Below are 13,390 nucleotides of genomic sequence, written 5' to 3'. Positions count from 1 at the left end.
AACTTTTAAAAAATGTATTATTTAAATGATCTTATATCAAGATACAAAAACATCAGGAAATTAATAATAAAAACATCTGTGATCATTATTATAATTCTATAATAATTCTATAACATCCCTAGAAGAAGAGAGATTAAGGAAGAAAGGGAAGGGCTTCAGTTTTGTCTATTTCACTGGATACCTACCTGTAGTTGTGTAAATATTTTTGGTTGAAATGAGGAAAGTGAAGAAAGCAAGTGGGCTGGCTCTGGAGACAAAGAACCCCTTGTCTGATTTGTTTCCACTTTGGTGTTAATTGATTCCCCTGGTGAATTTCCTAAGTTATATATATAAAAAAAAATCATCTATCATAACAAAATAATGTTTATGGCTTCTATATTATATGACACTACATTTTATTACAACACTTACTATTACAATTAGAATATGGAATAAATTCAAAGGTTTGAAAAGGACTTTAAGAAGTTCTTTTGTTCACTGTTTCCAGACCTGGTAGAATCAGAATCACTCAGGAACTTTTTGAAAATAGAAATTCTGAGGTTCAACCTCCATTAATTTTAATTCAGTATATCTAGGATGTGATGTTAGAAACAGTAGTTTTTTCCTTGAAAGATTATGTATTTGTAACTCTAATCTAGCCCATTTTCCATGCTATGATGCTAGACTACCTCAAAACTTCTCTGGATGTGTGAAACCTACAGAGCCTCTCAATCACAGAGATCAAACTTAATTCATCTTTGGTAGCCCTAATGCCTAGGACAATGCCTGACATGAAGTGGGTCCTCCAAAATAGCAGCATTAAATTTCTTTCAATAACTCATTTTGGAATAAATGACTAAGAGTAAAAATCTCTCTGATTTCTTATTATTTCAACTGCTAAAGTAATTGTCCTTAGGGAATATAATCCCTCTCATGTAAATTCTATGTATTAATCCAAATATATTAATCTCTTTAAGTTAATAAAAAACCAATTATCAACAACTGTTTACTGCTTCCATATTGAAACTAAGTAATTTTTCAAAATGGTCCTGGCGTGAGACAAGGATGGAATTAAGCACTAGCTAGCTTTTCTCTGCACCCTTCAACATGCCTCTCGGGTTTTAAACCTCAGTTTCATCTGTAAAACCAGGATAGTAAGAGAATCTTCTTCAAGGGACTGTTGAGAAGATTAAACAGTACTTTCACATTTCTTGGCTTCGTTAGTTCTTTTTTTTAAATTAAGGTATAGGTGATACACAATGTTCCATCTACAGTGACTCCACAAGTTTGTATGTTGTGCTATGCTCATCCCAAGTGTAGCTACTCTCTGCCACCATACAATGCCATTACAGTACCACTGACTATGTTCCCTTTTATCCCTGTGACTTGTTCATTCCAGAACCCGAGACTGTGTCTCCCACTCCCCTGCACCCATTCTGCCCATCTCCCACCACTCCCCCGCCTCTGGCAAGCATCAGTTTGTTCTCTGTATTTATGGGTCCGTTTCTGCTTTTCATTTGCTTATTTGGTTTTCAGATTCTACATATAAATGAAATCACATGGTATATGTCTTTCTCTGTCTGACTTATTTCACTTTCTGGCTTCTTCATTTCTAATTGTCCTTGAACTTCACTCTGCTGCAGTCACCCACTACGACTACCATACCCTCGACTCTTCTACATCTAAAAATCTCTACTTCAAATATCCCATTCTTTGATCACAACCTCTTATTCTTCCAGGGATTTTGCTTAAGTACTTCACTACAATTATTCGACCTCATGTGAACCTCCAGTCCTTTGATTCCTCAGTTTTCTTCAGATACATCAACTTTTCACTTAATAAACTTCTCTCCCCATCCAGCTTAGTCGAATCCCACGGTCATAGCTTCAGTCACTCTCCTGAAAATCCTCTAATCTCCCTTGCTTCTTTGTACTTGTGTTACAACCCCTGGTACAATCCGAACACTGAATGAAAATGGCTTCCAGCGCCTATCTATGCTAAGCTGAATGCCACTGAAAAAGAAACTTGCTGTTTCTTGATCAGTTCATGATCATCAACTTCAACAGGACCTTCACCTGTACCTGACAACCTTACAAGGTTTCTCCCATTCTCTCTATATATTTTAAAGTTTATATTTATTTATTTGACAGAGAGAGGCACAGTAAGAGAGGGAACACAAGCAGGGGGAGTGGGAGAAGCAGGCTCCCTGCCAGCAAGGAGCCTGATGTGGGGCTCGATCCCAGGATGCTGGGATCACGACCTGAGCCAAAGGCAGATGCCCTATGACATCTGCCACCCAGGTGCCCCTCTCCCATTCTATATTATAGAAGATTTCAAATGTCCAATCATGGTCACACTTCCTAAGATCTTTTTCACTCTTAACACTTTTAAAGAGAAAAGAAAAACTATCAGAAATTTTCTCAACTTCTCATCATCAAAGCTATCCAGTACCTTCATCTTCATCTCTCTCTTCAGATCTCTTCTATCTGAAAAAACCCTCCCTCAACCCCTGTACTCTCTTCATAGCACACTGTCTCTACTTCTTCATTCATCACTCATTCATTCTTCGACCATCCCAATGTGGCTTCTTCCCAATCCACTAAAATGAAATGGCTATGATACCTAAGCTTTCCAAACCTGATTTCATGAATTTTTTTTTCTCTCCCCTTGTCATGACCAAATCCTATTCTTAAACCAGTATTGCCTACCTCAGTAAATGCCACTACCCATCAGTTGCTCATGGAAGAAACTCAGGAGTCATCCCAGATCATTCCTATTCTCCCCCCCTCCCACAACACCTATTTAACCAATAACCAAAACCTTTGAAAACAATTAAAATCTGCCCAATTCTAGTATAAATGCCACTAAATTTGACTAAACCACTATCACACCTTTCATTTGGACAGCTCAAAGGGCCTCCTAGGCCCATTCTGCGTATCTAGTTTTATCTCCAAGCACTGTCTATGCTTAAAACCACACCAACTTTCTTAAGTTCCTTGAACATGACAAGCTCTTTTTTGCTTAGCTTTCAAACACAGTATTCTTTTGATCGACAAATTCCTATCCATTCTGCAGTTCTCAGTTTAAAAGCCACTTTCTCAAGTGTTATTTCCCTACTCCCTAGATTAAGTTATATGTCTCTGTCACTATTCTCACACAATTTTGCACAATTCTTTTATGGCAATATAACAGTAATTAGAATATATTTGCTTAGTGTCTTTTTCTCTTGCTAAATTTGAAATTCAATGAAGCAAGAAACTTTTTCTTTTTTATGTCCAGCATTTATCCCAGTAAGTACAATAGGTGCAGAACAAATGAATAACGATAAAGAATTTGAAAGTTATTCTTTATGCACAGTGACTTTTTTTTTTTTTTTGCACAGTGACTCTTAAAGATTAAAAAGCCAGAAAAGAAAGAGATAACTGTACTGTATACAGTACAATTCATTATTTATTCTGAAGCATTTATTTAGATCTTAACTTTGTAGCAGGGATTATGCTAGCGATTAGTTATGTTAACTTGAATGAAATATAACCCTTGCTCCTGAGGAACTCAAACCATAATGAAAGATACAGATGTATAAACAAAAGGATACCATATTAAACTAAGTACAAAAGACTGAATGTTTAACTTTATATAGGGGGCGAAGTTAAGCGAGCACTTAAAGCTAATGGATTGATTGGAGAGTGAGAGGAGTTAGCCATACAGAAGCAGAGAAAATACATTTCCAGAAGAGGAAAAAAAAGGGTAAAAGAAGCTTGGAATAGTAAGATAACATAGGAGTAATAGCATATGAGAAAAAGCAAACCATGTAAAATGGACAAAATTTCCTGATCAGGGTATCTTAAGGTTATTATTACTGGAATTAGCCTAGCTTTATAGTGATCTGTACTAGTAATCAGCCTCAAAATTTAATCATAAAGCACAAAAGCCGATTATATGAAGAAATTTATTTTTTTAAGTTTATTTTTTTATTTTTGGTAGTCTAGATCTGTGGGACTTGAACTGTGGGACTTGAACTCAAACCCAACATCAAGAGTCAGATGCTCTTCTAACTAAGCCAGCCAGTTACCCCTTATTTTTTACTTTTGTTTGCATATGGTTAACACATGATGTTACATGAGTTCCAGATGTGTAACAGTGATTCAACTTCCCTATATCTTATGCTATGCTCACAAGTATAGCTACCAAAACTGTCACCAAACATTGTGATTGTAGTATCACTGACTATATTCCCTATGCTGTGCCTAAAAAAAAAAAAAATTAAATTAAAAAAAATTTATTTTATTTGAGAGGGGAGGAAGGGGGGAGAGAGAGAATCTTCAAGCAGACTCTCCACTGAGCATGGAGAGCCCAATCTCATGACCTTCTACTCCCCTTCACCCATTTACCCATCCCACACCACCTCTCCCCTTTGGCAACCATCAGCTAGTTCTCTGTATTTATAAGTCTGATTCTGCTTTTTGTTTATTCATGTGTTTTGTTTATCTGAGTCCACATATAAGTGAAATCATATGGTTTTTGTCTTTCTCATTAGAAGTTTGATTTATTTTACTTAGCATAATACTCTCTAGGTCCATCCATGTCATTACAAAAGAGAACGTGTCATCCTTTTTTACAGCTGAATAACATATATGAGAAAGTATATGTGAGTAACATATAAATATATATGTTTAAACAGCGAGAATTATTTGACAAACCCTAACATAGTTGTTCCTGTCTCTTTGGGCCATGGTTTCTTTATCCATGAAAAAATTTTGATTAGATGAGATAACATCTTCAGTGTCTTCCAGTTTTAATACTGATTTTATTTAAAGATATTCAAAATAACCTACCTTCTGCAAATGTAACTGTCACAGTCTCTCTGAGAATATGCCCATTATCTGCAGTCCATTGAAGCTGGAATGGGAACATTTATTTCAGTAAAAACAATAAAGCATTTATATTAAAACATGTTCTAAAATATCAATACAGGTATCATATTTTATTCAGTGATAGTGTAACTGTGTTTTATTCAGTAATTATACTCTTCACTTGTTTACATTCTCAAAACATGAGTATACTTCACTATCCAAATACAATAGCTTCCCAAGTTCAGATAGCAAGAATTTGGATAGCAAGTACAGATGGCAAAGATTATCGCTAACCAAATCCATTTTATTTCCCGAACTTTGGATAATGAATAATTAAGAGAGTCTGGGATGGAAAAGAATAATAGCACTAGCTTAAAATCTTAATCTATTTAGGTAAGAAGACATAATTAATAATAGTAAAAATTTGGGAAGCAAAGGGTATTGCTACTGAGATTTTTTTTTTTTTTTTAAAGTTTATTTATTTATTTTAGAGAGCAGGAGGGAGCACATGTAAGCATTGGGGAGAGGGAGAGGCAGAAACTCATGACCTGAACTGAAGTCAAGACACTTAACTGACTGAGCCACCCAGGTGCCCCACTACAAAGGTTTTAATGCTGTAATTACTTTCTGTATTATAATTAGTAGTTTTTGTATAATTACATTATACTCTTCAGAGTAAGCAAAATTTTCATAGAACTGACCAATATTCTGGGGGAAATTAGAGTATCACAGTATGAAATAAAATTGATATCTATAGATGGCATATAGAATGAACACCATTTCTTTGTGTATTCAAGTCTGAACTATTCTACTGAAACTTGTCTATTTTTTTTTTTTAACTCAAAGATTTTATTTTTTAGGGGCACCTGGATGGCTCAGGGGTTGAGCCTCTGCCTTCGGCTCAGGTCATGATCTCAGGGTCCTGGGATCAAGCCCCACATCAGGCTCTCTGCTCAGCAGGGAGTCTGCTCCCCTCTCTGCCTACTTGTGATCTCTCTCTCTGTCAAATAAAATAAAATAAAATAAATCTTTAAAAAAATAAAAAAATGGGGCGCCTGGGTGGTTCAGTGGGTTAAGCCGCTGCCTTCGGCTCAGGTCATGATCTCGGGGTCCTGGGATCGAGTCCCGCATCGGGCTCTCTGCTCAGCAGGGAGCCTGCTTCCCTCTCTCTCTCTCTCTCTCTGCCTGCCTCTCTATCTACTTGTGATCTCTCTCTCTGTCAAATAAATAAATAAATAAAAATAAATAAAAATAAATAAAAGAACAACTACTATTTCTTCTTTTTAAAAAGGTTTTATATATTTATTTGAGAAAGAGAGAGAGAGCACAAGGAGCAGGGGCAGAGGGAGAAGAGAAGCAGACTCTTTGATAAGCAAGAAGCCTGACACAGGGCTTGACTGCAGGACCCCAGAATCATGACCCAACCTGAAGGCAAATGCTTACTGACTGAGCCACCCAGGAGCCCCTCCTTTTTTTTTTTTTTTAAGATTTATTTATTTCAGGGGTGACTCAATGGCTCAGTTGGTTAAGCAGCTGCCTTTGGCTCAGGTCATGATTCCAGGGTCCTGGAATCAAGTCTCGCATTGTGCTCCCTGCTCAGTGGAGTGTGCTTCTCCCTCTCCCTCTGCCTGCCGCTCCCCTTGCTTGTGCGCACTCTCACTCTCTCTGTCAAATAAATAAATAAAATCTTAAAGAAAAAGATTTATTGCAGTGAGAGAGAGAGCTCAGGGCGGGAAGGACACAAGAAGAGGGAGAGAGAAACTCAAGCAGACTGTGCACTGAGAATGGAACCTGACGCAGGGCTCAATCTCGTGACCCTGAGATCAGAGCTGAGCTAAAACCAAGAGCTGGATGCTTAACAAACTACGTCACCAAGGCACCCCTAAAACTACGATTTTTATATGTTTATATGGCTACAGTTATTTATACAGCCTAATAACAACCATCCCATTAGGCCAAATAGTAAGAGAAGTTGAGAAAGATTCTATAATAAAACAAAGAATTACAATTGTAATCCTACCGTTGCTGGAATAATCTCTGAGTTATACACATTATCTCCATTTCTCAAGGATTTCTGTACCTCATGGATGTGATTTTTAATATCATTTACAGTTGGAAAAAAGGATAAATTATGTCTCTCAGGTACTTCATCAGGTTTAAATAGTTCTCTTTCTACAAATTTTCTGTGGAGAGCATAAAACAGAATAAAAACATAAACAGCCTAGTAATGCACTTCAGATCAAAGGAGAAAATGGTTCTTTTTTAGCATAAACTTCTGTAAATTATGGTTTACAGCTTTATAATTTATATTTTTCCCCTTAATTTTTCTGCATATTAAATCAAATAAATCATGCAGATTAAAGCAATATAATTCTTTCATTGATTAAATACCTCTATATCTAGAGTAAGCTTGGACATTTTTATAGGAATCATTATTGTCAGTTTAAGCATAATACGTTTTGAATGCTATGTCAGGCAGTGTACTGAACACTTCACATCAAGGATCTCCTTTAATGCTTACTATAATCCTGTGAGATAAGTGCAATTATCATTCCCACTTTACAGATAAGGGAACTGAGGGCTGTTGAAGTTAAATAATTTGCCAAAGTTATACATCTAGCTAGTAAGCAAGAGAGCCTGGGCGTACACCCAGCTTATTGTATAAACATCATGTTACTCTGCTGCCAAAAGGCATCACAATATGAAATATGACCTGATTGAATTTAAGTAGACAAAAGAAAAATATAGAAATAGAAGGTGGCATTGAGGGGCGCCTGGGTGGCTCAGTGGGTTAAAGCCTCTGCCTTCGGCTCAGGTCATGATCTCAGGGTCCTGGGATCGAGCCCCACACCAGGCTCTCTGCTCCGCAGGGAGCCTGCTTCCTCCTCTCTCTGCCTGCCTCTCTGCCTAGTTGTGATTTCTCTCTGTCAAATAAATTAAAAAAAAAAAAAAAGAAAAAAGGCGGCATTGACACATCAATATAAAAAAATACACAAAAAATTATAAAGTCCAATATTTATATGGTTTATGCATTATAGTCTACAGACCATACTGCAGAGCTGAATTATACCTCTGTTCTTAAGGCTCAAGTTTAGTAAATAATGTACGGCTTTACCAAATTTTGGCTCTGTTCTCTAACAATGCCCCAATGAAAATGAGTGTAAGATGTCTGAGAAAACTGCTAAATGGGAAAATCAGGTATTAACTAAGACATAATCCTAGGAAATACTCATTGTGTTATTCAGCTCGGACTACATAATAACCAGTAGGAATAAGGTCAGTTAAGTACCAGAAATCACGGTAAAAGAGCACAGGCTGTAGCATTAGATCTAGATTTCAGTTCTGCCTCTACCTCTTTTTTTTTTTAAAGATTTTATTTATTTATTTGACAGAGAGAGATCACAGCAGGCAGAGAGGCAGGCAGAGTGAGAGAGAGAGGGAAGCAGGCTCCCCGCCAAGCAGAGAGCCCGATGCGGGACTTGATCCCAGGACCCTCAGATCATGACCCGAGCCGAAGGCAGCGGCTTAAACCACTGAGCCACCCGGGTGCCCCTGCCTCTACCTCTTGAGCCAGTTATTGAACCACTTGTAGTACCTGCTTTCTCATGGGCGGGATAGAGGTAAATACACCCACTTTATATAGCTGCAAGCATAAATGCAATCATGAGTATTGTATCCTGAGAATCGGTAACACTGGACCAGAGTGCTACATGTAAACTTCCATCATACAAAGAACCATCCATGTTCTTTTGTTGTAATACAATTTCATTGCATTTCAAATAGCTTAAGTAAGTATCCTGGTCTAGGTTTTAAAATCTTTGGCTCTACAAAGGCTTTTTTTTTTTTTTCTATAAAGGCATTTATTATGTAATTCAATTTATATATAATTCAGAAATAGTCCAATTTGCTAAATTTGAATATGGAATATTTCAAATGAGTAAGCTGAATCATTACTCACAGCTTGCCAAGTATCTGCTAGAAAATGATCAGTTCATAAATAAGATTATTTTAATACATTAATAAATTATATTCCTTAACTATTCTGATACCACATATCTTGGAAAATGTCTATGATGATAAATATATTATTTAAACCAACAAACAATAATGAAAAATGTAAAAGAACAGTTTGTTTTTACTGTACCTTAGCTGTTTCCTTACTGTATATACTTGTTCTATTCCCTGTGACACTAATTCTTGAATCTTGTGTGCTACTTGAGGATGTAGACGTGAGGGTAATGCACAGTTCTCATCCCTAACTGCAGTTTCCTCTTCTTCAAGAGAAGACACAGGAAAAGGGGAAGGTGGCAAAGGGAGGCAGGAAGTCTCTAATTCATGGTACTGATGAGCTTGCTTTGTAGGTAACTGTACATACCACCTGGTAAGAAGAAATATTTAAAATTATGTTACTAGATGAAGGCAAGAATCACAGTTACTTATGTTAAACTCAACAAGAAAAAGAATAATCTTTTAAGAAAAGATGATATATCATATTAAGTAAATGTAACTAAAATTTTAAAATAATAGATTCTCAGGGCACCTGGGTGGCTCAATGGGTTAAGCCTCTGCCTTTAGCTCAGGTCATGATCTCGGGGTCCTGGGATCGAGCCTCACATCGGGCTCTCTGCTCAGTGAGAAGCCTGCTTCTCCCTCTCCCACTCCCCCTATTTGTGTTCCCTCTCTCACTGTCTGTCTCCGTCAAACAAACAAAATCTTTGAAAAAAATAAAAAAAAGAATAGATATAAACAAAATTTAAAATGTTCTAGGCTTCTTCTTTTTAGAAATATTTAATTAATTTATTTATTTGAGAGAGAGAAAGAGAGAGCACATGCACACATGGGGGCAAGGAGGGGCAGAAGGAGAGTGGAGGGGAAAGAGCGGGCGAGGCAGAGAATCTCAAGCAGACTCTGTACTGAGCATGGAGTCCAATTTGGGGCTCATCTCACCACCCTGAGCTGGACAGCCAACCGAGCCACCCAAGCGCCCCCCACCCCCCTGCTTGACTCTTCTAAGTTGGCTTTATATCCAATTAAACAAAAATCTTTATAAAACCTTATGGATTTTCACTATGGCCCTTTAGTTAAGGAGGGTGCAGGGGTTAAGTATATATGAAAATGGTATTTTAAATTTCATGCTAATTAAATTTACCTCAAAATAATGAGACTTTTAAAATCATCATCTTCTTAACTGTGTATTTTCCCATTCTTCTATGATTTTGTCCCCAAATTATAACTTCTGTGTTCCACCTATAATCCTTCCAAACAAAGGGTGGCTATAATTCAGAGTCTACCAAGACTGAGCTCAGTGGGAGAATCTTCCCTGACAGGAGCTCAATATACTACCTCTATTGCCCCACAGGCCCTCTACTGCACACAGCTCTTATTGCTCCAATGGGCAAGAGAATCAACTAGAAGATGAATATAGGTCTTTCATATTGCAGTGGAAAAGAACAGATGCTAGGAAGATGAAATGATCTGGTAGGATACTGTTTTAATTGATACTTTTGTACAAAGTGCCTGTGATGACTGATACTGCATGAAACGGAGGCTATTTAAAAATTATATGCAATGTTCTCCAGCTCATTGAACGTGGGGCTGGATCTTTGGATTGCTGTGTTCTTCTCAAGCTGAGCCAGGCCCACACGGAAGCAACCACGTCAGCTGGCCCTGATCTTTGCACCACCTACTCCTGCGTGGGCTCTTCCAGCACAGGAAAGTGGAAATAATTGCCAGTGATCAGGGAAACCAAACGACCCCAAGTTATGTCGCCTTCATGGACACTGAATGCTTTATTGGTGATGCTGCAAAGAATCAAATTGTGATGAACCCCACCAACAGTTTTTGAAGCCAAATGCCTGATTATACAGAGATTTGATGATGCTGTTGTCCAATCTGATAGGAAGCATTGGCCTTTCATGGTGGTGAATGATGCTGGCAGGCCTAAGGTCCAAATAGAATACAAGGGAGAGACAAAAAGCTTCTATCCAGGGGAGGTGTCTTCTATGGTTTTGACGAAAATGAAGGAAATCACAGAGGCTTATCTTGGGAAGACGGTGACCAATGTAGTTGTCACAGTACCTGTGTACTTCAATGATTCTCAGCGTCAGGCTTCCAAAGATGCTGGACCTATTGCTGGTCTCAATGTACTTTGAATCATCAATGAGCCAACTGCTGCTGCTACTGCTTATGGCTTAGACGAAAAAGTTAGAGCTGAAAGGAATGTGCTGATCTTTGACTTAGGAGGTGGCACTTTTGATGTGTCAATTCTTACTGCGGAAGATGGGATCTTTCAGCTGGAGACACCCACTTAGGTGGAGAGGACTTTGACAACTGAATGGTCAACCATTTTATTGCAGAGTTCAAGAGCAAACATAAGAAAGATTCAGTGAAAACAAGAGGGCAGTTCGTCATCTCTGTACTGTTTGTGAACGTGCTAAGTATACACTTTCTTCCAGCACTCAGGCCAGTATCGAGATTGATTCTCTGTATGAAGGAATCAACTTCTATACTTCTATCACTCATGCTGGGTTTGAAGAATTAAATGCTGACCTGTTTTGTGGCACCCTGGATACTGTAGAGAAAGCCCTTCGGGATGCCAAGTTAGACAAGTCTCAGATCCATGATACTGTCCTGGTGGGTGGTTCTACCAGTATCGCCAAGATTCAGAAACTTCTCCAAGATTTCTTCAGTGGAAAAGAACTGAATAAGAGCATCAACCCTGATGAGGCTGTTGCTTATGGTGCAGCTGTCCAGGCAGCCATCCTTTCTGGAGACAAACCTGAAAATGTTCAAGGTTTGCTGTTGTTGGATGTCATTCCACTTTCCCTTGGCATTGAAACTGCTGGACGAGTCATGACTGTTCTCATCAAGCGTAATACTACCATTCCTACCAGACACAGATCTTCACTAGACACAGATCCGACAACCAGCCTGGTGTGCTTATTTGGGTGTATGAAGGTGAGCGTGCCATGACCAAGGACAACGACCTATTTGGAAAGTTTGAACTCAGGCATACCTCCTGCCCCTCGTGGTGTCCCACTGATTGAGGTCACTTTTGATATTGATGCTAATGGTATCCTCAAAGAGACCAAGATTACCATCACTAACGACAAGGGCGGCTTGAGCAAGGAAGATATTGAGCGCATGGTCCAGGAAGCTGAGAAATACAAAGCTGAAGATGAGAAACAGCGGGACAAGGTGTCTTCCAAGAATTCACTTGAGTCTTACACATTCAACATGAAAGCAACTGTTGAAGATGAAAACCTTCAGGGCAAGATAAATGATGAAGACAAACAGAAGATTCCTGACAAGTGCAATGAAATCATCAACCGGCTTGATAAGAACCAGACTGCGAAGAAGGAAGAATTTGAACACCAGCAGAAAGAACCGGAGAAAGTCTACAATCCCATCACCACCAAGCTGTACCAGAGTGCAGGGCGCATGCCAGGAGGAGTGCCTGGAGGCTTTCCTGGCGGTGGAGCTCCTCCCTCTGGTGGTGCCTCCTCTGGGCCCACCATTGAAGAGGTTGATTAAACCAACCTGAAAATAAATAGGTCTATCATTGTTCCACACACAATATTCAAAGGACCCAAATTTGTAGCAAATTCCATGGCAGCTGTAGAGTTGATTTGCTATAGCAAAAAACTGGGCATTCTTGATACCTGAATATGGAATATGTGCACAGGAAAGGAAATAAATATTGCACTTTATAAGCATTGTATTGTTAAGTGGAAAACGCAATGTCTTAAATAAAACTGTATTTAAAATTGGAAAAAAAATATATGCAATGTTCTCCAAACTGAATGATCTAATTATTGGCTACTCATTTTTCATATATCCAAAAGTTCATTTTACATACTTATGTATTTATTTTTTTAAAGATTTGTCTATGAGAGAGAGAGAGAGTGAGCCCACAAGCCTGGGGATGGGCAGAGAGAGAAGAGCAAACTCCCCACTGAGCATGGATTCTGACTGACATGGCTTGATCCCACAACTCCAAGATCATGACCTGAGCTGAAACCAAGAGTTGGAACACCCAACCAATTGAGCCACCCAGGTGTCCATATCCAAAAGTATTTTTGTTTTATTTTGTTTTTACAAAAACTATATTGCACTTAATCCCATTGTACTACTGTAAATTCTTCCTGTGGACGAACACATAAAGAAAAGTAAGAAAGCCAGCCAACATTCTTCTTATGTAAACTCTGAAGCACAAAAAGTATACAAAATGGAATTTTATGCAGGACTTAGAATTAATTTCTGGCTGCCATAGGTAATCAAAGATGGATTAAAAAATATATATATAGGTGACTGTAAGTTTGGCTCCTAAGAAATATCAGAAACAAAGTATGAAATATATAATTAATTACATGTGTTGCTAAAGACATATTTGTCATTTTGGGGAAAACTTTCCATATGGTATACATAAGTCTTTTGTAAGCATTATCAGAACATGTGGCTGATAAACTCAATGGCTTACACAGTGGCAAATTTTAATACCTAGGGAATTGCTAATGAGACAGCTCCTTTATAAAAACCATTCTTAATGAAATAATTAG

The 13,390-nt window shown here is 38.1% G+C and overlaps 1 protein-coding gene and 1 pseudogene across 12 annotated transcripts in view; one reads left to right on the top strand and one right to left on the bottom strand.

The window, feature by feature from the left end:
* CARF (calcium responsive transcription factor) overlaps positions 1 to 13,390 on the bottom strand; it is a 115,933-nt gene that overhangs the window by 55,992 nt on the left and 46,551 nt on the right. For all 12 annotated transcript variants that reach the window (XM_046018696.1, XM_046018691.1, XM_046018693.1 and 9 more), the window contains 4 exons: positions 8,977 to 9,210; positions 6,853 to 7,015; positions 4,815 to 4,878; positions 186 to 316 (listed from right to left, as the gene is read on the bottom strand). In XM_046018696.1, the coding sequence (XP_045874652.1) occupies positions 186 to 316; positions 4,815 to 4,878; positions 6,853 to 7,015; positions 8,977 to 9,210 (592 nt within the window). The remainder of the gene's footprint in view (positions 1 to 185; positions 317 to 4,814; positions 4,879 to 6,852; positions 7,016 to 8,976; positions 9,211 to 13,390) is intronic.
* LOC123950856 lies at positions 9,246 to 12,441 on the top strand (annotated as a pseudogene).

The sequence above is a fragment of the Meles meles genome, chromosome 9, assembly GCF_922984935.1.
Source record: "Meles meles chromosome 9, mMelMel3.1 paternal haplotype, whole genome shotgun sequence".
NCBI classification, from domain to species: Eukaryota; Metazoa; Chordata; class Mammalia; order Carnivora; family Mustelidae; genus Meles; species Meles meles.
Note: the sequence above shows the minus strand (reverse complement) of the source record. Positions and strands in the feature narration are given on the sequence as shown.